The sequence below is a fragment of the Engraulis encrasicolus genome, chromosome 2 (assembly GCF_034702125.1).
Source record: "Engraulis encrasicolus isolate BLACKSEA-1 chromosome 2, IST_EnEncr_1.0, whole genome shotgun sequence".
Lineage (NCBI taxonomy): Eukaryota > Metazoa > Chordata > Actinopteri > Clupeiformes > Engraulidae > Engraulis > Engraulis encrasicolus.
Window position 1 is genome coordinate 8044929 of NC_085858.1, and position 25195 is coordinate 8070123.

The 25195-nt window shown below is 41.7% G+C and overlaps 2 protein-coding genes across 3 annotated transcripts in view; both read right to left on the minus strand.

The window, feature by feature from the left end:
* abat (4-aminobutyrate aminotransferase) overlaps positions 1 to 5391 on the minus strand; it is a 51927-nt gene extending 46536 nt beyond the window's left edge. The window contains exon 1 of one of the 2 annotated variants that reach the window (XM_063221296.1): positions 5241 to 5391. The gene's annotated coding sequence lies outside the window, so the exon portion shown is untranslated. Of the gene's footprint in view, positions 1 to 5232 lie in introns of both variants that reach the window. The other variant, XM_063221288.1, reaches the window with a different exon arrangement.
* Positions 5392 to 8035: 2644 nt separating this feature from the next.
* Positions 8036 to 25195, minus strand: part of mettl22 (methyltransferase 22, Kin17 lysine) — a 46926-nt gene continuing 29766 nt past the window's right edge. The window contains exons 10-11 of the mRNA XM_063221315.1: positions 12052 to 12223; positions 8036 to 8795 (exon numbers count right to left, since the gene is read on the minus strand). Coding sequence (XP_063077385.1) covers positions 8763 to 8795; positions 12052 to 12223 — 205 coding nt within the window. The 3' untranslated portion in view covers positions 8036 to 8762. The remainder of the gene's footprint in view (positions 8796 to 12051; positions 12224 to 25195) is intronic.

A 25195-nucleotide genomic window follows, 5' to 3' on the forward strand; every position in this document is an offset into this window, starting at 1 on the left:
TTTTGACATCTCCTGAAGAGTGCTTGCTCTCAGAGTACTCCCTGAGTGTTGAATTAACACTGCATTTCTACTGTCTAGCTAGCCATCGTCTTATCTATGGCTGTGAAGATCATATCAAAAACACACTTCATAGCGACTAAGTATGTACAGTACAGTACGTGTGATCACTTTCGATTAAGATTCACCAGCATACATAACACATCTGCAAAATGGCAAAAGAAAGACATGGTTTAGTTTGCAAAGATGGCTTTAAAATCCTCCGCGCCAACGTCTTCTGGGAATAGAAGTTGCAGCGTGCACAGTTTTCACAGACTAACTGTGCAAAATCACCTCATGTGAACCAGCAGAGGACCTGCTTCTTGCTCCACTGGACCAAGAATGTGGCAAATCGTTTTATTGCCTTTCCCCCAATCGTTACAGAATGTTGAAAGTGTTATAAAAGTAAAAGCATTGCCTCTCTCCTCTCCTCTCCTCTCCTCTCCTCTCCTCTCCCGCTCCTCTGCTCTCTCTCCATCACACAATGTGCCACTGTTTAGTTCAGTGTTGCACAACATAGCCAATCTAGCACGTTTTTCTCCAGCCAGACAGGGCTTAGTTGCATGGGCAACCCAGCACAGACTCTCTTAAAATTCTCCCAAACTAGTCAGACCGGGTAATACCCACTCCCTCCACCATCACCAACCCTCAGCGGAACATGATTATTCATTAACTTATTTCCTGTTACTGACGACAACACTGACGATCACTTCAGTGGTGCTCAACATGACACAACTAAAGGCAATAGCATGAAACTTAAGTGGACAGATTTCTGGCCAGAAACACCAGCCTGTCAGTATGTTCTGGCTTCAAGGACGCTCTGAAAAGTAGGTCACTATTGCCACGATTAAATCACGATTAAAATCATGAGTTCGATTTCACTATTTTATCACGATTTTGATTATTTTTCGATTAATTGTGCAGCCCTACCACTGATTACTAAAAACCACTTACTAGTCCTAGTGCAATGGCCGTTGCGCATGGATCCAAAAGTGTTTGATCAAGTACCAAATAAATAAAGTAAGAAAATACTGGAGACAAACACAAAAGCAAAGCATTGCCTGATGAAAGTAGTTGAAGTACTACCGGAGAGAATAGAACGATACCATCTCCAGTAATACTGTAACTACTCTCTTGTACAACTGTAACAACTCCAGTAACCACCAGCATTTCCCCACCACACATTAGGGTGCAAAACTGGACAGCTCCTCAGCCCTCAGGCTGTGTGGTCATTTTGCCAGTGATATGAATGCTAATTAAGACTACTTGGGCATTACGCAACATGTTTGCCAGCCACTACCCCTCATTGTATGAGGGCAAGCCTGCTTCAAAGGAGCTTCCGAGCCAGAGGCTTGCCCGCATTAAAGCCATTCAAAGACGCCAAATGTGGGAAAGAGAGGCTGGCTGTGCAAAGACTATAGCAACGAAGCTGATGTTGCATCACCTACACAGGGGTGGAGCTATAGACAGGGCAAGCAAGGCATTTGCCCCTGGGCCCAGGGCCCTTCTGCATTGGTGTTGGGGGCCCTATTATGACCTTGGCGGTCTGTATGGGGGGCCTTATTAGTGTTTTGCCCTGGAGCCCTGTGTGCAATTGTTCCGCCACTGCACCTACACTACCGTGCACACACATGGACTTCGATCATTCTGGCATATTGGATAGCTTGGCGCATGTTTAGGTCTCCATGACACTAACACGTGAAAAGGTTTGATTAATAGATAATGGGTTTTCACATTTAACAAACACAAGAGACTGTTCATCTCATCTGTGTGGCTTTGAGCTTGGACTTATTGTGCTGCTTCTGTCTGGCCCTGCCGTTAATATCAAGCCATTTTGTCATGTACTCCCATTTAAGAATGGCTTGATTTACAACTCAGAAAACCAAAGAAAACACAAAGCTACGCAGCTACTCTATTCACTACAATGAATCTAGACATATTGCTGAATTGTTCTTTGCGAGCATCATACATCAACTGATTACTGCCCATTAGCACTGCATAACTGCACATGTGGTTTCGATGGGAATGAAGCGCGTAGCATTATGTCACGCTATTAGGTGAAGACATTTGCCTTGAACAATTTCAATGAATGCACACCAGAGTGCACACAGCATTGTTCAGCCTTCAGCTCATCAATGAGTAAGAAGGTCATCAACATCACTAACACTAATGCTGTTCTAGTACACCACGATTAGCTCATCAATGCAGAAGATTTCACTCTGTAGTAGTCGGACCAATCCATTCAAGGATCTACAGGGAACATTATCTGCTACTACCAGATCTGTACTACCGTACATTGGCAGTGCAGGGTGCTATGGCACTGACTGTGTTGCTGATGATGAGGGAGATGGCTGCATGTAGTTTGAAAATGGAACAGGCTAAACTGAATCCTTTCCTGTCTATTGTGCTTTTACATAATACTTCAACCAGTGATTGACATTCATGGCAAGACAGTAGATTGTTCTACTCATGCTTAGCCAACGAGCACCCCCTAATCTGCCGTCATAACAACAGCGACACACGTCCAAAGAGGTTGATGGTAGGCCTTATGAAATCAGATAAATATTGGCCTACAGTTGCCAAGGTAACCACAGGGAGGTGACAATTCTATTATACACAGGCCTACCCCCTGCACACCATCACCACCATCTTTAGCTTGGACATTTAATAGACCTAAACCACCTGCAGACTTGGGGGAAAAAAAACATTGTACACACTCATAGCAGAGAGCGGTAGCCCCTTAATGCACGCCGTGCCTCCAGTGGCACGCTGTAATGATAATTTGTCACTATGACATAACACAGGGCCTTTAGTAATGCACTACGACTTGGTCATTGCCATTCTGGTAACAGCAAATTTATAATGCTACGTCTTAACGGTTTAAGGAAAACTTTTACAGTTGAACTACGACAAAAACACAGACAGTAGTGCTATCTATCTAGCTATCTAGACATTAGAGATGTTGAGATCTTCAAGCACTAGAATGGGAGAGGGGCACACATAAAGTCCAACTTACAGATCATAAACACACACCTTGGTTCAAGAACAGTAACCTCTTAGTGACGGGTCTGCCGGAGGACCTATTCTCTCTTAACTGAAAAGACTCAACTTACATCATAACAACGTTGGTTTGAAATTACTTAGAGCAAGTACTTGGTCATTATAATTTTGGAGACAAGCACGTTCTACCAGAGGCTCTGTGCAAAGGGGTTAATTACAGTCCAATGAAGAGACAAAACAAACTGTCGAAACGTTTTTGACCAAGTGAGTTTTATGTCTCTTCACAGATATTTTCACTTCTAATCTGCACCACTGCCAACTCCAGCAGATGACCTCAGCAGATGTTGCTCAGTTTCCACAAGGTCAGGTCACAAAGAGGACACACTGTGGTCACAGGAAATTTGCATGGCTGCAAGGACCGGTTCAACACACTTCAGCCCAAGGTTGAGACAGCAGCACTAGTTTATGACTATGAATTGCAGGTTGTTTCACTTGTACCGTGTCATTTGCCAAACCTTTTACACATTAACTACTTCAATAAACAAGGGTGCACTAAGAAGCAGTCACAAAGTGGCATTAAGCAAAGTGTGTAGTGCATGTATTGTAGATGGTCATAGTCTGTTTCTAAATTGCCTCATACTACACAATTAATTTGACACTATATCTTTACATGGTCAAGTCATTATTGAGCACTGAACACTAAACCAAGGGACTTTGATCCCTGACTAAACCCTCTACATGCTTCTCTGAATGATGACAACGTGCTTGAACATCTAATGTTTGGAAATATAGTGTATCTATGGGCACGTGCTACTGCCACACGTGAAGGACAAAATATAAGCTTGCAGTGCTGTAGCCAGACTAGCCACCTTGTAACGTCACTGCCAATCTCTTGTACATGGCAGCACAGACAGTAAAAGTCATTCTATTCTATTCTATTCTGTGAGGACAAACGAGCACCTGAGAAGGATTGTGACTCAAAAGTAGCCTATGTAGGTAAACCCCTACAGTCGTGGTGCAGATTAAGTCTAAGTGAATGTCAAAAAGTTGTTCCAAGAAGTTTTATATTTTATATGCAACCCTCTAATAGTGAGCTTCTAATGCTGATTTTCAGTTAGCCTACGTTAAGACTTGTGTCCAAAATATTGTATGCTAGGCTTAGGCCTAAATTATGTTGTGTCCAAAAAACTGCACTCACATAAAACTGCAGTAAGACTATGTAGGCTAGAACATAATAATACAATAGTAATAATACAGTAGGCCCCTATTCAAACATATTTCTCACAAGGGCAGGTTTAGTAGGCCTACAACAGCAATTGCACTGGGTGACTAGTCAATCACTGCAAAAACACCACTTCAAAGACGACCTGGACACAGCACATATAGCAGACACTCCATGACAACTACTGTAACTGTTCAAGAAACTGGGAAGGAATGGTTAGACTACAATGGACTTGAGCAATAGCCATGCATTAGGACCTGCGTATTTTCTTATCTATTCTTCGTTAGGTCTATAAAACAGCACTTTGCAGACTTTCTAAACGAAAGTCCTACTGTGAAGTGAATCGTATTTGGGAGGACACATAACAAAGCACTTGCTACAGCAGAATTCGTAACTCGCAATGAAAACGATATGCACAGTTTAAGCATAGGCTGGCTATTGGTTTGAACTAGACTAGGCTACTTTGAAATCATGTAGGAACCAACTTCTTGCAAATGCAATATCACCAGATATCGAAAGTGATCATGGCCTGTGGCGTTTCAGACCAGTACTTCCACTATAAAGTGGCCTCAGCATCCTGCGTGCAAACCCCAACCGGTTCCGACTGGATCCAACTAGTCAAACATTTCTGCATACGATACAGTTGCAAGCAAGTATTGCAACCGCGCTTGCATGGCACTTCGGTTACAGTTACAGTGTTGCCAATTGCTGTGCATTGTTCAGCATCGTCATTGTAGCCTATGCCGCGGAGCTTGCTGACATCACAGATTGCATGAGTCTCGTGCATTGCGAGGTGTCAACCGAAAGTTGAAAAGATCTTAGCTGCGTTTCAAATGTCTGCCACCAAAATTCTGATTATTTTATCGAATTGCATATCAACAATGAGCTTAAGTCAATGCACAGGCTGAGACATTGTCTACACTGTAGTGTTTGAGAAAAACAAGCTAGCACGTTCATTTTGTCAAACCACTCACCTACTCACTTGTCACTGACGAGGTTTAAGGAAGAAACGCACGGCCCTTTCGCCAAGATGATGACGGGCAAGAAGAATGTAAACAACACAAAATGCTGTCTGTTCCGAGTGAAATCTTAACACATCGTCTGAGCCCTAGTACCTTATGTCAGAAGGAGGGCCTTTGCTGGACCCAACGTACTGCCAGCCAATCAGAGTGCGGCACACTGCCTGCCTCCCTGAGCCACAGCGCATGTTGTCAACCATTCATGTTAAAGGATGAAATGATACAGAAATCTTTACAGCTCAATAAGTCCCGCATAGTCTAGACATAAAACACAGAACCATACGTATTCAACACAAGAAAAAAAGAGTTGAAATGAACGCAGATCCCACATTTTATCTCACGCAAATAAGCCTTGTTAATTTTACTTTCTTGTCAGTGTAACATTTCCAGTGAATTCTACTCATTGTTGTGTAGACATAAATCATAACAGCTTTAGAGTTGACATTACACTGGCCACCTGCTGAATTGTAGACGTTTCACTCCACTGTTAGAATTTGACTATTACCAATACTCCATCTGAATGTATAGAATGGTTGACATTCCATTTTATTAGGCTACTGTAGGCCTATGTCTATGGTGCAGTCTTACACAGCCCAAAATAAATCACATGGACGATGTTGTGATCATTAATTAAGACCAAAAGTCAGTTCACAAGAGATCCTGTCTTAGATTAAGAAAAAAAAAACATGTTCTGAGAGATTTAAGTGTATAGCCTTCTTATTGATAACTCAATGCAATCCCCAACAACGGAATCGGATAGACATAAAACTGTATGATGGAGGTTGGGTAACAGATTTTGTAACTGCTTCTGTAAGTATCTGCAATAAAGCCATGTGTACTGTATGAGAACTGGAGCTGCTGTGCCTGTGCTCGTACTCCCTCTACAGGTTGATATAGTAACAGTCTGTGATGCTTCTCTCCTTTTGGGCAATGTTGCCGAGCAATGTTGCCAGCAACGGGCAACTAGGTGATTCACAGGGCAACTTTTTAAGGCAACCAAAAATTGGCAACATCCAATTAGATAATAGAATCTATTGCCAACATGTACTGCTGTTGCTGTTGTCCTGGCCTCAGAAGGATGTTTTTCACCAAAGTGAGTACACCAGAATTATTGTTTTGAGAAAACTGGTAGGTGTGTTCTTCATCACTGTTTTCATTTTTGAAATGCTTAATATAGTGGCATATCCGGACTGCAAGCTGACCACTTTATCACTTGTTAACTCTTATGATGGAATCACATGGTAGACTCCATGATTTTTTTAAATGATGAAATAATTTTCATTCTGTAATCTTAGAATCTCTGCTCCAGCCATGGTCTCAAAATCCTTCTGATATAATGCATAATGAAGGCTACATTATACAATGGCATACACCATGTCACAATTGTATGTAAATCAAACACAAAACAATTCAAGGTGTTTTGTGTGTTTTCTTTTTATTATACACAATTACAAAAGTAAACTAAAATCACTCAAACAAACAAACAAAAAATCCCAAAGACGTCAATGGATGCATCAATTTGTGGACGTACAATTCACAGCTCAAATGACACACTATTGCTCAAGTTATAAGTATAAAATAGCAATTCCCTTTCACCAATATTATGTACTAGCCTAAAGCCATAGGTATTTAGGTGCTGGGTTCTGGACCATTAGACCTACTAAAATATGGAAAACTGGGCATAATAAACAACATACAGTACCAAACAGTTTGTTTACTTAATTTTTCAAGCCACAAAACCACTATTTTAAAAATATTAATCTTTTTCTAATTAATTAACACTATGAATAAAATGTGCCAGTCAGCACACACACCAATTTTTTTCAATTGATTAACACTGTAAATAACACCAACAACCCCCCAAAACACACACACAGCATATTTCAGGTGCAGAGCTGATGCAGCACTACAGGTCAGCCACAATTATTGTCAAACTGTCACTTTGTGAAATTAAATAAAATTCTACCCATCTGAGTAATAGTAGTACGAGAGAAAAAATGAATGTGCAACTTCAGCTGTCCTTTATCATGGTCGTCACTCTGGTCAATAATGATGGCGAATTAACTTAAACTTGTTGTCCCTTGGCACACACGTTTTGAATGTGAAAATAGAAAATAAAGTCTGCACACCAGGCTCCCTTTTCTTTACATTTAATGTGACCTGGTCTGATGAAGGGCATGCTGCCCGAAACGTCACATTAAATGTAAAGAAACGGGAGCCTGGTGTGCGGACTTTATTTTCATGTGACTTTGCTGGTCCTGCACCGATGGACCCAAAAGCCATGACCCTTTTAGCACAATGTTTCCCAACCTTTTTTGTCTTGTGTACCCCCAAGCCTTTTCATTGTGCCATGAGTACCCCCTAAGTCAAGTTCTATATCGCTTTCTCCATCCCAATGTAACTAAGCTCCATATGTTTGTTAAAATTAATTTTTTTCAAGTACCCCCTGCAGTGTGCTCGCGTACCCCTAGTGGTACACGTACCCCTGGTTGGGAAACACTGCTTTAGGAGACTAGGGCAGTAGAAGAATGAATGAAGTTCAATGGAAACTCACTCCCATTTTGGAGACCAGACTTCATCCCACTTTGTTGCATTGGTTACGATATTAAAACAAATTTAAAAGAGATATGGGGGAGCGCTGTCTTGGGTGTCAATCAAGTGTAGTGCAGGTACTCTTCAAGGGAAAAGGGGCATCTTAAATTTCAAAGTTAAGGAGGGTCCCGAGGCAACTCTGCTGTTGAGTTTTAATTTTTGCCACACGCACCGACGCATTGCGAGTCGAGCAGGAGTCTTTTTCAAGACACTGATGCGCTTCGACTCACGCAGGAGTCTTTTTCAAGAAAAACACTCCTGTACGAGTCAAAAAGCGTCGGTGCGTGTGGCAAAAATAAAACCTCAACAGCAGAGTTGCCTCGGGACCCTCCTTTACTTTGAACCATATTCAAAATCTTTGGTGTAAATCCTGGGTCCAGGAAGTAAATACGAGACCACATATCCACCCTATTATCCACAATTACAAGGGCGACTTTACGGCTGTATTTGGGTAGCAGTTGCTAGTGCAGTGCTAAATCATTCAGTGCTATGGGCAGCCTAACAGGAACCAGCAGACCAGAAATCCTGCGGTAGCATGAAAAACATTCAAATGGACTGGGGTGAGGTGGACAACACACAGGGACCTCACTGAGCAGCCCATCTGCCCGCCTTGAGAGTTCAACGCGTCTTCAGACCTGGTTGGATCACATTTGTAGCAAGTTTTTCTCTGTTTCTCTGTGAATCACTGATTGCAGAGAGGGGTTAGGAGAAGACAGTCAAACACCTGCAATTGACTGCTGTGAAGGGAATCTGCAATCGTGTGTTGTGTTCTTCTGCCCTTCAAATAGTATTCAAATGACTCAGTTCAAATGCACCTCACAGCAAGATGAGCCATTTGCATTGGATGACACGAGAGAATGCCATGTCACAGTTGTCAGCGGAGGTCACAGATGTCATTTCTGAATGGCAGTCACCCTCCACAATTCCTAGAGAGAGAGAGAGAGAGAGAGAGAGAGAGAGAGAGAGAGAGAGAGAGAGAGAGAGAATCATAATAAGGGAACATTAATAGGAATACAAGAGGCACCAAGGTGGCCTTGTGAAAATATTACAAAACTGTCTGTATGCAAGAAGATCTCCAAGGCCATGAAAGAAGGTTGCAGACCCAGAGAAGAATCTCACCATTCCTCTCTTATCATAAGTGGAATGTTCAGTAACGGGTAACTCTGGTGAAAAGGAGAAGGTGCACTGGGCAACTCTTTCAGCAAAGTTTACAATACTGTAGTGTTGAGGAGTAGCCACTTCCAAAGGATGACGGAGGCAGCGAATTCAATTTATCTTTTTTGTTTAGTCCCTGGTCTCTCACAGTCTAAAACGTGGGCAAAAGGAGGTGCCCCTAAAGAAAAGAAGAAAACTATACTACCGGTAATCACTAAACCAAACTCCCCACGACACTTTTACATGTCTGCCCTCCATTTAATTCTCCTCAGCTGTGATGAAAAGTTACTGAATGTTATTGAATCCTATCGATAACCCCACCCTTATTAATACCCGTCCTATCCAATCCCTTAATTATTCCCGCCCGGACACCTTCCCCCAATCAAAGCCCACCCCAAAACTCATTGGCACACAGAATTCTAGAAGACACATGAAACAGTGGGAAACAACATTCATGCACACGGACACAGACAGAGAGGGAATGATATGGGGAAACACACAGTCCACTCCAGGGGGCCTCGGCTCTACAATACAATAAGATACACTAAAATACAATATGATAGAATAAGAGGAGAACACTTTCATAACAAGAACTTGGATCAGCAGCAGACAACATTTTTAATTTTGAATCATTCCATTAGAAAATTAGCAGCCAGTCATGTAGTTGCCTGACGACATGGTTCAAAAAGTTACCCTGTGGCCCTACCGTGGCGTAAATGGTAGGGCACTCGTTTGCTATGTGGCTGACCCAGGTTTGATTCCCGGCCCAGGTCCGGGTCCCAACTCTTCCCCATCTCTCTCTCCCCACTCACTTCCTGTCATAACCTTCACTATCATGTCAAAAATGCATCATTCACTTTACAGTTTGGGAGCAGGTCTTGAACGGGATCAGAGCCTTACAGTTTCAAATCCCATACTAGGAGGAGGAGTATGGGTGGTTCTCCTTCACCTCCATCCAGCTAGGCATCTCAGCACACATCGGACCAGAGACTGTAACCAATAATCTGTAACTAAATAATTTCAAGTTGTTTTATGTGAAAGTGTCTGCTAAGTGTAATGTAGTTTAGTGTAATGGCCCAATAATAGTGGGTGAAGGGGGAAGGATGCTGGGTCTGTAACCAATGCCCTGTAAAATAATTTTAAGTCACCAAAAGTGTCAGTTAAGTGTAATGTAAGGTAATAACGTAATGTTTTTAGACCACTTGGCAGCGTGTCTCCCTCCCAGGCCAGACTTGCTGTAAGGTTTTTGAGACGTTGGTAGACCTTGGTGTCACTGGTGCTACAGTGTGTGCAGCCATCAACAGTGGCAGTTGGCATGCATGTTGGCAGGTGCAGAATAGAATACCAATGAGAATGTTGTGGGACTCTGTGAGGGGTTTGTTTCATCAGCACGCACAAACATTTGCCCAAGTCAATTAGTGTCTGGCTGCCTAATGGCACTTCACCGATAATAATCTATACCAGAATATGAATGGGTCAGAGCTCTGCCGAATCCACTTAAAGGTGCAGGGTGCAAATAATGTTGTGAAGACACAAATTGTAGAGAATTGTATAGAGCTACTAAACTTGTTTTGTGACTCTGTGACAACTACCTCCAATCCCTCATTGAGCCCGTTTATATGCGCATCAATAAACCGTTTATGATCAGGTTTTTGGAGTTGCCGGTTTATTCAAGCGCTCATGTAAACTGAATAAACAGTTTTCATAATCGGTTTATTGCCCTTGTCCGTTCATGAGAAATCCGATTCGCACAGGTAGGATTTTGACTAATAAACTGATCTCTCGTGTCATGTATCCAGCATAATCGGGTTATGATCAGGTTATTGACATTCTAGAAGGATAAGTAGCCAATCACAAACCTTAAATTCTTACTTCGCGTCACACACTTTAGTAGAACACAGGCAACCGACGGACTGCAAATAAACAGCAATAAACCGTTTACTCCAATAACCTGTTTATTTCAATAACCCAGCTATTGCGGCCATATAAATGGGCTCATTGAGGGTTATTCAAAAGGGATTAATCAGTTTCTGTCCTTGTTCAGTCCTTGTTCGGTAAAGCAAATAAATATTTACAATTAGAGAAAAAAACAATTACTCAACCCCCCTGTCAATGGCCATCAAAGAACAACAGTGGGTACAGTATGACACAGGTCATTGATCTACTCAGTGCTGCAGGGGGTGGTCTCCCCACTGAACACTTATAAGATAAGATAATGTAAAAAAATGATTGTGAGACCAGCACTCGAGACTATGCTGGAGTTTTGTATTGCTTGTCTGCAATAACGTGTGTAATGAAAACAGTTATCTCTAGGGTGTCTGAACATGTAATTTCTGAAATATTGCGATGTGGACAATCCTGGCCACCTCTCAATTTGTTGTGCCACCCTTTCAGGGAACATACCACCTGTACTACACAATCTTGAGGAGGAAGGCAGGCAGACACCTTTCGTTTTGGCTGCCATCTGCTTCTATTGTTGTTTAATACTCACTCACCAGAGGATATTGTGGTACTCGGTGTTTGGAGGATCAGATAATATTAATGGATAACATTACTCATGGATTCCCTGGTTTGGGTCCGGACTGCCACATTTCCAAGCCCTACCTCATCCATCTCACCTTCCTACTTATTTCCTCTGGAACTCTCCACCTCTCTCCACTGTGGAGCCACAATAACGCAGTGGCTCTCAAAACATAGAGTGCCAGACTTTGTTTGGAATTGTATTGCTTGAACGCCAGCCAGTGCCACCAATTTTATTGACAATCTTTGAACCGCCACAGAATATTTTGGGTTCGACCTCCAGACACTTAACAGGGCTAGTGAACTGTAAGGGACAAAATGTTGACAAGTAGTGTACTATATAGCTCCAAAAAGATGCGACAACATCTTCACTAACAAATAGGCAGAAAGACAGAGAAATAAACAACACAAAAATCTTGAAGTCCTGTGGTTCCGACGGCGTCTGGTGAACTTGTAACTGGTAACTCGTAATGTTTCAATAGCTCACTCGATCACTCACACACTCACCAGATACTGGACCCTTTCGTACTGGAAGAACTGGGGGATGGACTGGCTGGGGACCCGCTCGACCTCGTACTGTATCCTGCCGTCCTCCATGTTGGACAGCTCATCCAGGCAGTGGCGGAAGTGATCGTAGGCCTCGCATGTCACCTCCATGTGCCGCAGTGTGAAGTTCAACCTGTGGAGCAAACAGTTGTTAAACACGGCGGACTCATAAAGTGAGACAACAACCTGAAGCACTATGCACCCGTTCACTTTGTATCAGTACTGTGTGTTCTTAAATGAGCTGTCACCCTAAGTATAATTGTATGGGCCTGTTAAGTGTCTAAGTGTTGAATTGTTCTATATTGTTTTGGCCTTTAATCCCAAGGTAAATACACCTTGGGCAAATACAGTAAAGCTTTCATTCATAAATTCATTCACTCATTCATTCACTCAGAGACACTACAGAGCCCAGCTGGCTGACTCTCTCGATACTTTTCGTGACTCTCTCGATACTGTCATTATTAGGAAGAGACTCAAAACTTGTATTGAGGAAGTGTTCTTAGAAGTGCATGGTGACTCTTCATAATGACTTTTAAAAGGTACACTGTGCAGGATGGTCAAAAAGGTTCTGGAACTATGCTGCTCATTGAAACTGGGTTTCCTATTGCAAAATTTGATCTTTTCATGAAATTTTACGTAATAAACTAATATTTTCTAGTATGGCCCAAGTCATTTTTGCAACTAAAAATGACGAAATGATTTCTGGAAATTCAAAATGGCAGACGATGGAAAAGATCCCCGTTTTCATGTATGAAAAGTGCAATTTTTCCAGTCATAATGAATACTTTGAATTTGATGGTGGTGGTAAGTATTCATGAAAAAGGTAACATCAGTGAATGTGTAGCATGGCTTCTGGAAATAAACAACTAAAAATCTTACACAGTGTACCTTTAAGAGGCAGTAAATGAAGTATGTAACAAAAAATGGTGTTTGATGGCACTGATTTCCCACTATTAAACAGTGTCAAAGGTTTCAGTATTAGTAAATTTGTTGTATACGCAAGTTCTACATTACTACGATATTACATAGTTCTTACGCCACTGTCACTAATGAGGATAAATAGACTACATTGTCACTGGAAAAAATACCTAAAACACCTGTCACAAATGTGATCCAACCACTTCAGAATTAGCTGATCATGAGACAAGAACTGGTGCAGAGTATATGTAGACCAGTTACTCATTGGAGTCACCTGAATTAGAAGGACTGTGTAGCAGGATTTTTTTGACACCTCTGCTATTAAGTAACACCTCTTTTACTCTGCTATTTTTACAAGACTTTTTTAAACCTCTGCTATTAAGTGATATTATGTACAACAAAGCATTGAAGCCTTAGTCTGTACTGTAGTACATACCATGACTTCTTTTGGTCAATCGGCCTTTTCTGTTAGTGCAATTGAAAAATGGAAGGCAATTCCAGTTTATATCAGGGACAGTGTGAGCTTTAACCAGTTTAAATTATCACTAAAATATGGCTTAAGGCTAATCAAAAATGTGACCACTGATCATTGTGCTTTGTTACAGTAAGCACTGCCATATGGCATGTGCATCATTATGTGTGTAATGTATTGCCTTGTTGTGATAATGTGATTGTACATGTTTTTTATGTTTTAGTATGCTGTTGCTGTTCTAATTTGTGACTTGTAGTGGCAACAGTACTGCATGTATTGTCTATGTTTTTAATTTGTGTTTGTTTTTAGCTCCATTCTGGTCTTGTACATGGTCCCTGTCAAATAAGCAATAAACTAAACTAAACTAAACTAATGAGTCCCAGTCCAATAGGTGTTTTCATATTTCATGTATGATTAAAAACTCTTTGTGGGAGCACACTGGTGTCGCAGACTTTGTTTCGTGACAACTGACAGACATGCACACATCAATCTTCCTTAATATACGGTGCCATGCTACAAATATGTACAGGACAGCAAGTGCAATCGCACAGCTTGTTTCCCCATAGTTTAGGGCCTAAACAAATGCCTTCATTCATTCCAATTAGACAACAGATGGTGAACTAACCGATGGCAATCAAAGTTAAAGTCAGTCAAAGTCATAATGTGTCCAATGTGAGGTGAATGGAGCTGTTAGGCATGTGCAGCATGTTAGGGTGCAAGGAATGTGTGTATGTGTGTGTGTGAGAGAGATTATTGTCAATGTCTTATTTCAATTATTTTAGTTAAACTGCACATTGGAGACTGGTCAAACGCAATTTCAAACTACTGTGCTAACCCTGTTACATAGATTTTTGACAATTAAGTACACTTGACTTGACTTGAATTGGGCAATAACATCCATGCGCTGAGCTGATATAAGATTCACTTTCACATTCAAACAGTCTTTTACCCTCTATCTCCTACCTGGAATTCTATGGTACAGTATATTTTGAGTCCCCGCAACAACAAAGCAAAAAGTAAAGTCACTAAATTCAACCAATATCTACCTTTACCCACCAAATTGCACCCGTTTTGAATGATCTGTCTGCCCCGTTAGGCAACGTAAGGTAAAAAAAGGACACACTGCCCCAGCCCTGTGCCCTTCAGGACGGCTGACATGTTTCCCACGACACCCACAGCTGTTAAAAACACAGAAGAACATTATCTGAATAAAAAATGAGCCAAAAAAAACAGTGGCCATCGGCTTCATTGCAGCTAAAAGTGATTGCATAATGGGCCATGGCTGCAGATATAACAGGCTGTCTCAGGACTGGAGCAGTCACACTTCTACAGCTATTAAAAAACACTGCTGTTGGTTTGTAATACGACACCACAGCTGCTGCTGCAAGTAAGAGACACTGCACTGTTGCTATGATGAGGGCTGCCATCACACTACTGGTGCTGCTGTCTTCCATGAGTGGAGCTCAAACTCAGAACACCCAGACTAAGGTTCAGACAGGGAGCCGGAGCACTGAGGCTGCTGCTGCTGTCTCTACCCAGGTTGACATCTTTGCTGAGCTGAGGGAACTCTGAGAGATTGTGACAGAGCACAGACTCATTCTGAAATCCACTCAGGATGAGCTGAAGAAAATGGAGGCTGAAAATGCAGCAGTGAAGGAAAGACTGGTGGCCAGTGAGACTAAGGTGGGGACTCTGACGACAGAGCTGACAGCTGTGAAGGCTGAAATGACCAACATGAAGATGGAAAATGCGGCTATTAAAGTGAGACTGGTGGTCAGTGAGACTAAGGTGGAGGCTCTGGAAATGGTGAATGAAGCAAGCACAAGAGGCACGGCTGTCTGCCAGTGAGGCTGAAGTAAAAGACCTGAAGATGGCAAGGACAGCACACAAGGCAGAGTTGATGGCACTGAAGATCAGACTGGCAGCCACTGAGATTGACATGGTCAACCTGGAAGAGAAGATCACAAACGAACCCCAAGTGGCGTTCTCTGCAGGCCTGACTAACTCAGGACACATACAGGCTGGGAATACTTGGATGAACTTGGTGTTCAGTAATGTTGTTACAAATGTTGGACAGGCCTACAGCAGTCTTACAGGTGTCTTTACAGCTCCAGTCAGGGGAGTGTACTTTTTTATATTAAATATAATGGATAGAAACAGATCAGGCCATATGGACATCAGAACACTTAAGAATGGACAGCAGGTCATGTTTAACGCTGAATATGATGATAATGGATATCATATAAATGGCTCCAATGGCCTTACACTGCAGCTGGAGGTGGGAGATACAGTTAATCTGCAACTCCATCCTGACCAAAGGGTATTTGATGATGCTGCTAATTTAACCAACTTCAGTGGCTTCTTGATCTTCACTCTCTGAAATGGTTAACATGATGCCATGGCATAAAAATTAAATGTGTCATTATGAGGATTGAATAAAACAATTGACATCTTGATCTTGATCGAGTCATTTCTGAGGGTATAAACAACTTTTCCATGGTAAAAAACCATCTAATATAAAATCTTCAAGTTATTTTGTTTCACAAGTTTGTTGTCTTTCACCTGACATGTTTCTACGGTGAAACCTCCGTCTTCATCAGAGGGTCACATGGATGTTAATGTGTGACGTGCTTTAAAACAGCTGATGTTGTGGAGGTGTGACCATCCTGTCAATGTTCATTTATAATGAATATCATACATCTACCATCAAATACATGTATATTTAAATCAACTACTGCATATAACATAGCATTTTTAAAAATCCTTAGATGTTCAATATTCTTTACCAATACAATGTAAAGGCAGGACACTTTTAAACATCCCTTTCCAATTCTTGTCTAGGTGAAGAGTGTGGTAGTAGAGACAACGCAGACAACAACTATGTGTGTGCAACTGAACGTAATTGTATGCTGAAATACTCTACTGTACTGTAGCCTACAGTAGACCTGTTCAAAACACTTGTTTTTGCAATTTTGAAGCGACTTGCTGTGATTCCCATTCTTCAAGGTGTAAAATGACCAGATATAAAGTTATTTTCATTTTGGATCATGGGAAGGCCTGCCTCAGAAGCCATGAAGTTTTCTTTTTCTTTTTAAAATCAAAAACACCTGACATTTGGACCCTTTTTGCCTCATATCTTCACTACCATTTGTCATAGAGCATTGTGAGTGGTACCACATTAGCTGACACAATTTCCTTTCAGATGGTACCCAATATATTAGTAGCTTAGTTCTGGCAACACAGGAAGAGTAATTGGAAATATGTGAAATGTTAGGAAATATCTTTTCTTTCAGACTTCAATTTGGCACTATACTTTGTTAAATTAGTAAACCTTTCTAAGGTCTAATTGTGCATTGCTTGAGCTGAAATCACCAAAATTCGCCTAAGATAAACACATTCCTGATTTAATGACAACTATAATTGTGTAAGCTGCTAATATATTGGGTATCATCTGAAAGGAAATGTTGTCAGCTCACATTGATCTAGTCTAGATGACAAATGGTAGTGAAGATATGAAGCAAAATTGGGCCAAATCTCAGGCTTTTTTTTTACATTAAAACTTCATGGCTCAAGAGACAGGCCTTCCCATGGTCCAAAATCAAAATAATTTTAAATCTGGTCATTTTATACCTTTGAGAATGGGAATGACAGCAACTGGCTTCAAAATTACAAAAAAAGTTTTTGAACAGGTCTAATGTACAGTATGTACACGTATAAGTATAAGTACATATAAATACGCACATCACAAATACCCACCCTACTCATTCACTATACTAGCAATGACCTCAATTAATTAAGCTCTCGTGTCTTTCGGTCATCAAATTGAGGAAAAACTCATAAAAAGAGACATTACCTCAATATTTTGAAAAACCCGTCTGTTGTCGTTTTTCAACAATTCAACTAATATTCCATCACGTTTCTAAGGCACATGTGCTTAGGGAATCTTGCAGTGGTTGACAATCCTTGAAAGTTGACCATGCACAGACACAAAGTCATATACAGCACAAATCCCTGTTTTGCTTTCTGAGAACTAAGGCCCTCCCTCTACTGCTCTGGCTGACCATCATCTATGGTAGTGTTTCTCAAACTGTGGGCCAGGGCCCACTCTGACAAAAGTGGCCTACGAAAAGTACTGAAAATGTGTACTTTTTTATCTGGATCCAACTTCAGACCTCTGTAAATAATGACCAAGACCAATGTCAGCTTTGCCACGGCATCCAAACATTGCGAGGTTGGTTTTGAGAGACTTTGCCAAGAACAAGGGCCTCACCATGAACAGTTGTGCGGTAATTCATGTGCAAACAGCACTAAAGAATGACACATTGGCTGTATCTCAAAGTCAAGGATCCTGGCCTTGCTAGGACGTGAAACGCCCAGTGATTGGATACTCCGCGGAGTTCACCAAAGAGTATCCAATCACTGGGCGTTTCACATCCTAGCAAGGCCAGGATTTTTGACTTTGAGATACAGCCACAGTGACTGGATTTTCAAGATTTTCCATTAGACAAAAAAATTGATCACAATTATAAAAACATGGTAAAATTCAAAACGTATTTCCACTTTTCTATAAAAATCAAGCCATGAGTCTGTCTGCACTAAAAAGGTCTCAGGTCTGTCAAAATGCCCCAGAAATAAGGGGAGAGTGTGCAATACAACCCCCATGCTGTAACAAACCATATCTGATGAATTAGATACAATTTGACTGCTTTATTTTATCAAAGTGTGTCAATACATGATTTTCTTTCATTGTGAGAACTAGAATAAAATCAACATTTTTCTTTCAGGGAAGTTTTGAAAATGTCATTGGTTTGGAATAACCCATATAGCAACAGTATTTGATCAAACAAAAGTGAGCCAAATAAAATAACAGCGGTCATTGACTTCACTGCAGGTAAAGGTTTGGGTAATTGCATAATAAGCCATGGATGCAGGTACAAAAGAGGCCGTCTTACTTCAACAACTCTCACAAATGCTGTTGCTGTGTTGTACTACTACTACCCCCATCACAGCTGCTGCTGCAAGTTAGAGACAGTGTTGTGCTTTTAGGATGAGGGCTGCCATCACACTACTAGTGCTGCTCTCCTCCATGAAGTTCAGGCAGAGAGCCACGGCATGGACTCTGACATCTATACTGAGGTGAAGGAACTAAGAGACATGGCAGTGGAGCAGAGAGGCATTCTGAAGTCCACTCAGGACGCGCTGAAGAAAATGGAGGCTGAAAATGCAGCAGTGAAGGAAAGACTGGTGGTCAGTGAGACCAAGGTGGGGACTCTGACGACAGAAATGACCAACATGAAGATGGAAAATGCGGTCATTAAAGCGAGACTGGTGACCAGTGAGACTAAGGTGGAGGCTTTGGAAAGGTTGAATGAAGCACAAGTGGCACGACTGTCTTCCAGTGAGGCTGAAGTAAAAGACCTGAAGATGGCAAGGACAGCACACAAGTCAGAGCTGATAGCACTGAAGATCAGACTGGCAGCCACTGAGACTGACATGGTCAATCTGGAGGAGAAGATCACAAATACACCCAAAGTGGCGTTCTCTGCAGGCCTGACAATGTCTCCTGGATTTATACAGGCAGGAAATACCTACATGAACCTGGTGTTCAGTAAAGTTGTTACAAATGTTGGACAGGCCTACAGCAGTCTTACAGGTGTATTTACAGCTCCAGTGAGGGGAGTGTATTTTTTTAGATTAAACATAATGGATAAAGAGAGATCTGGTAGTGTAGCTGTCAGAACACTTAAGAATGGACAGCAGGTCATGTATAACTCTGAGGTTGATGATAATGGGGCTCGTATCCATGGCTCCAATGGCCTGACTCTGCAGCTGGAGGTGGGAGACACAGTAAACCTGATGCTCCGTGGTGGCGACAGGATCTATGATGATGGAAGTCTCTATAACAACTTCAGTGGCTTCCTGCTCTTCACTCTCTGAAGTGTTGAACATGATGAAATGACATAGACATGAAATATGTTATTATCACGATCAAATAAAACAATTGGCATCTTGATCTTGTGTTGGGTAATTTCTGAGTGTATAAACAACTTTTTCCATGGTAAAACACCACCAAATATATGTAATTCGACTACTGTATATAAGAGAGTATTTTTATAAATAATTAGATTTTTATAGATAATTAGATTTTTATAAATAATTATTCTATATCCATACAATATAAAGGCAGGATACTTTTGAACATCCATTGCCATTTTTTGTCTAGGTGAAGAGTATGGTAGTACCATAGAACGTACAATCTATGGGTAGGTAGTACAGTACAGACAATGCAGACAACAGCATGAAAAGGTGAATTTCATGTCTGCCATATTGAATTCCCAGAAATAGAGGTGTTTAGCTGCAAAACTCGCTGTGCTTTATTCATACTAGTAAATGTTAGTTCATTACTTTGTAAATATTCAGGAAAAGATCAAATTTGGTAACAGGGAGCATAGCTTCAATGAGCAGCATAGTTACAATACCTACTCTGGCCACACAGTGTGCCTTGAAGTACTGTTTACTGAATGTATGTACAGTATGTATGTATAAAAAGTACAAAAACACGCACATGACATACCCCCCACCCTTATCTATCCAAGCAATGAACTCCATTAACTAAGCTCTCTATGTCTTTCAGTCATGAAAATGAGGAAAAAGTCCCATATGATCATTTAAAAAGCTGACAATAACTAAATATTTTCCAAAACCTTCTGTCATTGTTTCTCCAAATATTCTAATATTCTATCAAGTTTTGAAGGCACATGTGCTCAGTGGATCTGGCAGTGGTTTACACTCCTAAACAGTAGACCATACACAGACACAATGTCATACACACAGTCCTGATTTGCTGTTTTATAAATCAGGTCCTCCATCTACTGCTCTGGTTGCCTATCATCTTGGGGCAGTCGAGGGCAAACAAACAGGGAGTCGGGCTTGTAAACCTGGGATGTTGCCCTTTTGATTGCCAACATCGCCAGGTGGGTGGTGGTGGGAGGGTATTGATGAGTAACCGGCACTCTCCCCCATCCTCCACCATGACTAACCCCTGTCCCTTTATTAGGGAAAGGCATAAAATGCGATTTTGTTTTGTCATAATGACAAAAATGGGAAAGGAATTGCCTGAGGTCCGTGTATCATCCGATCATTCAACTATTCCATTCAATCTGGCAAACGGAAAAACAAAAAAATGATGCAATATTTCGTTTTCCTGTTTTTTTTTTTGTATGAGCAAAAAATTGGGGATTGATGTTTGTTTTCGTTTTTCAACCCAAAATAGAACAAATCATAAACGGGGAAACCAAAACGAAATTTTAACAGTAATTTTCGTTTATTGGTTTTCTTTATTCTTCACGCTACATTAGCCTTCCCATGGTCTAGTGGAGGCGTTGAATGAGGAAATGTCCACCTGCAACGCCTGCACTAGACCGGCAGCGTGGAAACATGTTTTCTCCATGGAGGCATCTGCGAAGGGCCATTCCACAAGTGCAAGTCGAGGAAGGGAGTTTGGATAACCTAATGGAGTGTATTACTAGGCTACCCCCTGTCTCTCACGGCGCGTCTGTCCGTATGTGACTTTGGTCACAAACGCGAGATGCAAGGTGACCATGGTGCCATTTGGGGCAAATTGCGCGCAGTCTGGGTTGACAGACAGCACATGTAACTCACCCGACTCGCTTGGTAGGGTATGTCAGTGTTTCTCAACAGGGGCGCCGCGGACACGTGGCTGATACATTTTGTAATATGATACATATTTGTCTAAATTGATAATTTAATGCTAGTCAGTGGAATCTTTCATCTGTCATTTACGCACAATAAAGTAAATATAGGTTGCCCCAGCCAGCTGCAACTTTGAACGTAGGTCGTGTGACGGCTCCAAATGTGTTACTTTTCTAAGCTTTTGTGGTATCGGGTGTGATGCCATGTTACGGCTTGTTGGTTTGGGGTGACTTGAAATTTTTCATGAATTGAAAGGGTGCCTCGCCTAAAAAAGGTTGAGAAACACTGGGGTAGGTTAGTGGCCAGAGCGAGGGATAGTATCATCTTTATGGAAAGACACTTCAAAGAGTCCCTGGGGACGCGCGGGGGAACACGCGAAGAAAAGTGCACTTTCTGTCAATATCTGCAGTAGGCATTGTTCCTGCTTGTTTGCGTGTAATAGTAAGAACTGCACCCTTTTCTACAGCAGAAGTCAACAAAAAAGAGGAATCAGAAACGTAGGAACTATTACCTTAATGTGAGTAGGCCTATTCAATTCACTTAACTTTCTTAAAACAATGTTCTAAGTTCGGGTGGCGTTATTTGGTAGTGAACTGAGAGCCAAGACAAGGCGCGAGCACTGGAGAACTGCCGTGTGCTTAACCCGATTTTTATTCTTGAAGACTAACTTTGTAAGCGTGCAATCTGTAGGCCTAACCTGTGGGCGCGTCAGAGGAGAGAGAGAGAGAGAGAGAGAGAGAGAGAGAGAGAGAGAGAGAGAGAGAGATGAAGCAACGCGCAGGTAGAAGAGCGCGAAGTTGACGTGAAGGCTCGTGCCATCACTCCCATCCAATCGCTGCATGAAATGCCTCACGAAAAACAATCTGAGGGATTTGTAATGAACCTTTTGAAAGCTTCAGTTAGGCTGGTTTGCAAATGGCGGAGGAAATTCGTATGCATCGGAGGCATGGCGCGAAGTTGAGTTTGAAACAATATTGTCCAAATTTTAGTAGCAGGGCAGGGCAGTGTGCAGGTGAATATAAGCTCAAAAAGAATTTCAGTAGCACAAGTAACATGACAAGGATCAATGACGAAGTATGCATGTTTGCAAATGAAATGTGAATAAAACGTTTGGTCATGTGACAGTTGCGACGAGCATGAAGGCCTAAGGGAAATAAGTTGATACATCTCAGTGGGCGTCACTCCTCTAGGCTCTGTGTGGGACTTGATTGTCTTTACCTACTCAAAGGGGAGGCTCACAGTCAGTGTAAAAAACCCTTGATCTAGTGGAAGGAGCCATAGCCCATTGGCTAGTCACAGTTACTAATGAGGTGATAGGGGTAGACACATAGCCTACTGGACCGGACACAGAACAGTGAAAGGAGTTATCTACCACCCACAGGCACCGACATAAGGGGGCTACCAGTAGGACAGAAAGATGTTCTGTGGAGTAAGAGAGCATCAGCAGGCTGACTATAGGACTAGGGGAAATGCGTAACGCAGCACGTTTAGCGGCCACTAGTGCACTATCGTGCCTACTTGGGCGAGCAATAGAAAAGCACTGCGGGAAATGGGACCAATAATCGTAAATTAGAGTTGTTATTTCGTTTTGGTTTTCTCGTTTATTACTTGTTCTGTTTTGAGTTGGGAAAAGGAACATCAACACAACTCCCCATTTGTTGGCCATATAGAAAAACGGGAAAACAAAATATGGAGTCGTTATTTCGTTTTCCGTTTGCCAGATTGAATGGAATAGTTGAATGATCGGATGATACACGGACCGCCTGAGTCTGTAGAGTTGACTGACAAGCATGTTGACACACCTCCTTGTACCAGTCAATTTACAAACTGATTACTTTTTCACTTGTTGAGGTTTTAATTAACTCAACTGTAAACCCATACATCTTGTCATGCTCTAAGTTAAATGTCATCATCTCTTTGCCTCAACAGGTAACTACAGTTACAATAAGAACACCCTGTGTCCTTCATGCTGGGTGACAGGTTTGCAGTTTCCTCACAACATCCAGTTTTTATAAAAACATTTAAAAACAAGCACCATTATCTGATCAAACAGATAAAGTATGCAAAAAATAGTGGTGGCTATTTGATTCATTGCAGCTTAAAGCGATTGCATAATGAGCAACAAATGTATATAGGAGCCAGTCTCAAGAGTGGCAGTCACAAATTCTGAAAAACGCAACACTTCTGCTGCTACTTCTACTGCTACTCATACTATGCTTGTAATACTACCAACACTGCTACTGCTGCAAGTCACAGAGTGTAGTGCTGTTATGATGAGGTCTGCCATCGCACTGCTGGTCCTGCTGTCCTCCATGTGTGGAGTCTAGACTCAGAGCACCCAGACTGAAGTTCAGGCAGAGAGCAAGAACACTGGGGATGCTGCTGCAGCTCAGGTTTCTAATTAGCATTTATGCTGAACTGAAGAAACATTTCTGGCTTTACAACATGTTGATCAATGCTGAAACTCCCTTTCTCTAAGTTTGTGGATAGTATGCATGTACAATCCACGGGAGCAAAAAGAGCAATCAGAGATGGCAACCTGGCCCCCTGGCCACAACTAGGTGTGCATGATGTCGAGAGCCTAAATCATTACCATGTGTATGGTTGTAGTGATGTTGTTTGTTTGGCGTCCTCTAAAGACAACCACAGACATTGCAGCGGACATACAGTGTTCAGTCAAACCAACAGACAGACATTATGGAACACATGCTATAATAGCCATATGATAAATATTACATAGGTTTAGACATAGAGTGTAGACAAGTGTCACCCTTCTGACAAAAGTACCCCCTTGAAAAGATCTGATATTTTGAACTTTTTATCTGATCCAACTTCAGACCTCTATAAATCATGACCAACAACAATGTCAGCTTTGCCACGGCATCCAAACATTGCAAGGTTGATTTTGAGTGTCTTTGCCAAGAATAAGGACCTCGCCATGAACAGCTGTGTGGTAATTCATGTGCAAACATGATCATTAAAGAATGACACACTGTGATTGGATTTTCCAGGATTTTCCATTAGATAAACAATTATAAAAACATGGTACATTCAAAAAGTATTTCCACTGCTCTAAAAAGGTCTCAGGTCTGTCAAAATGCCCCAGAAATAAGGGAAAATGTGCAATACAACCTCCATGCTGTAACAAAACATATCTGATGAACTAAATGAAATTTGAATTATTCATTTTACCAAAGTGTGTCATACATTCTTTCATTGTGATAAACTAGAATAAAATCAAAACTTTGTTTCAGGGAAGTTTCAGGAAAGTTTTCAGGAAAATGTCATTGATTTGGAATAACCCATGTAGCACCAGTACACATTTGATCAAACAAAAGTGAGCCAAATAAAATAACTGCGGTCATTGACTTCACTGCAGGTAAAGGTTTGGGTAATTGCATAATAAGCCATGGATGTAGATAAAAAGAGGCCTTCTCACTTCAACAACTCTCACAAATGCTGTTTTGTAGTACTACTACTACCACCATCACAGCTGCTGCAGCAAGTTAGAGACAGTGTTGTGCTTTTAGGATGAGGGCTGCCATCACACTACTAGTGCTGCTCTCCTCCATGAGCACCCTGACTGAAGTTCAGGCAGAGAGCCACGGCATGGACTCTGACATCTATACTGAGGTGAAGGAACTAAGAGACATGGCAGTGGAGCAGAGAGGCATTCTGAAGTCCACTCAGGACGCGCTGAAAAAAATGGAGGCTGAAAATGCAGCAGTGAAGGAAAGACTGGTGGTCAGTGAGACCAAGGTGGGGACTCTGACGACAGAACTGACAGCTGTGAAGGCTGAAATGACCAGCATGAAGATGGAAAATGCGGCCATTAAAGTGAGACTGGTGGTCAGTGAGACTAAGGTGGAGGCTCTGGAAATGGTGAATGAGGCACAAGAGGCACGGCTGTCTGCCAGTGAGGCTGAAGTAAAAGACCTGAAGATGGCAAGGACAGCACACAAGTCAGAGCTGATAGCACTGAAGATCAGACTGACAGCCACT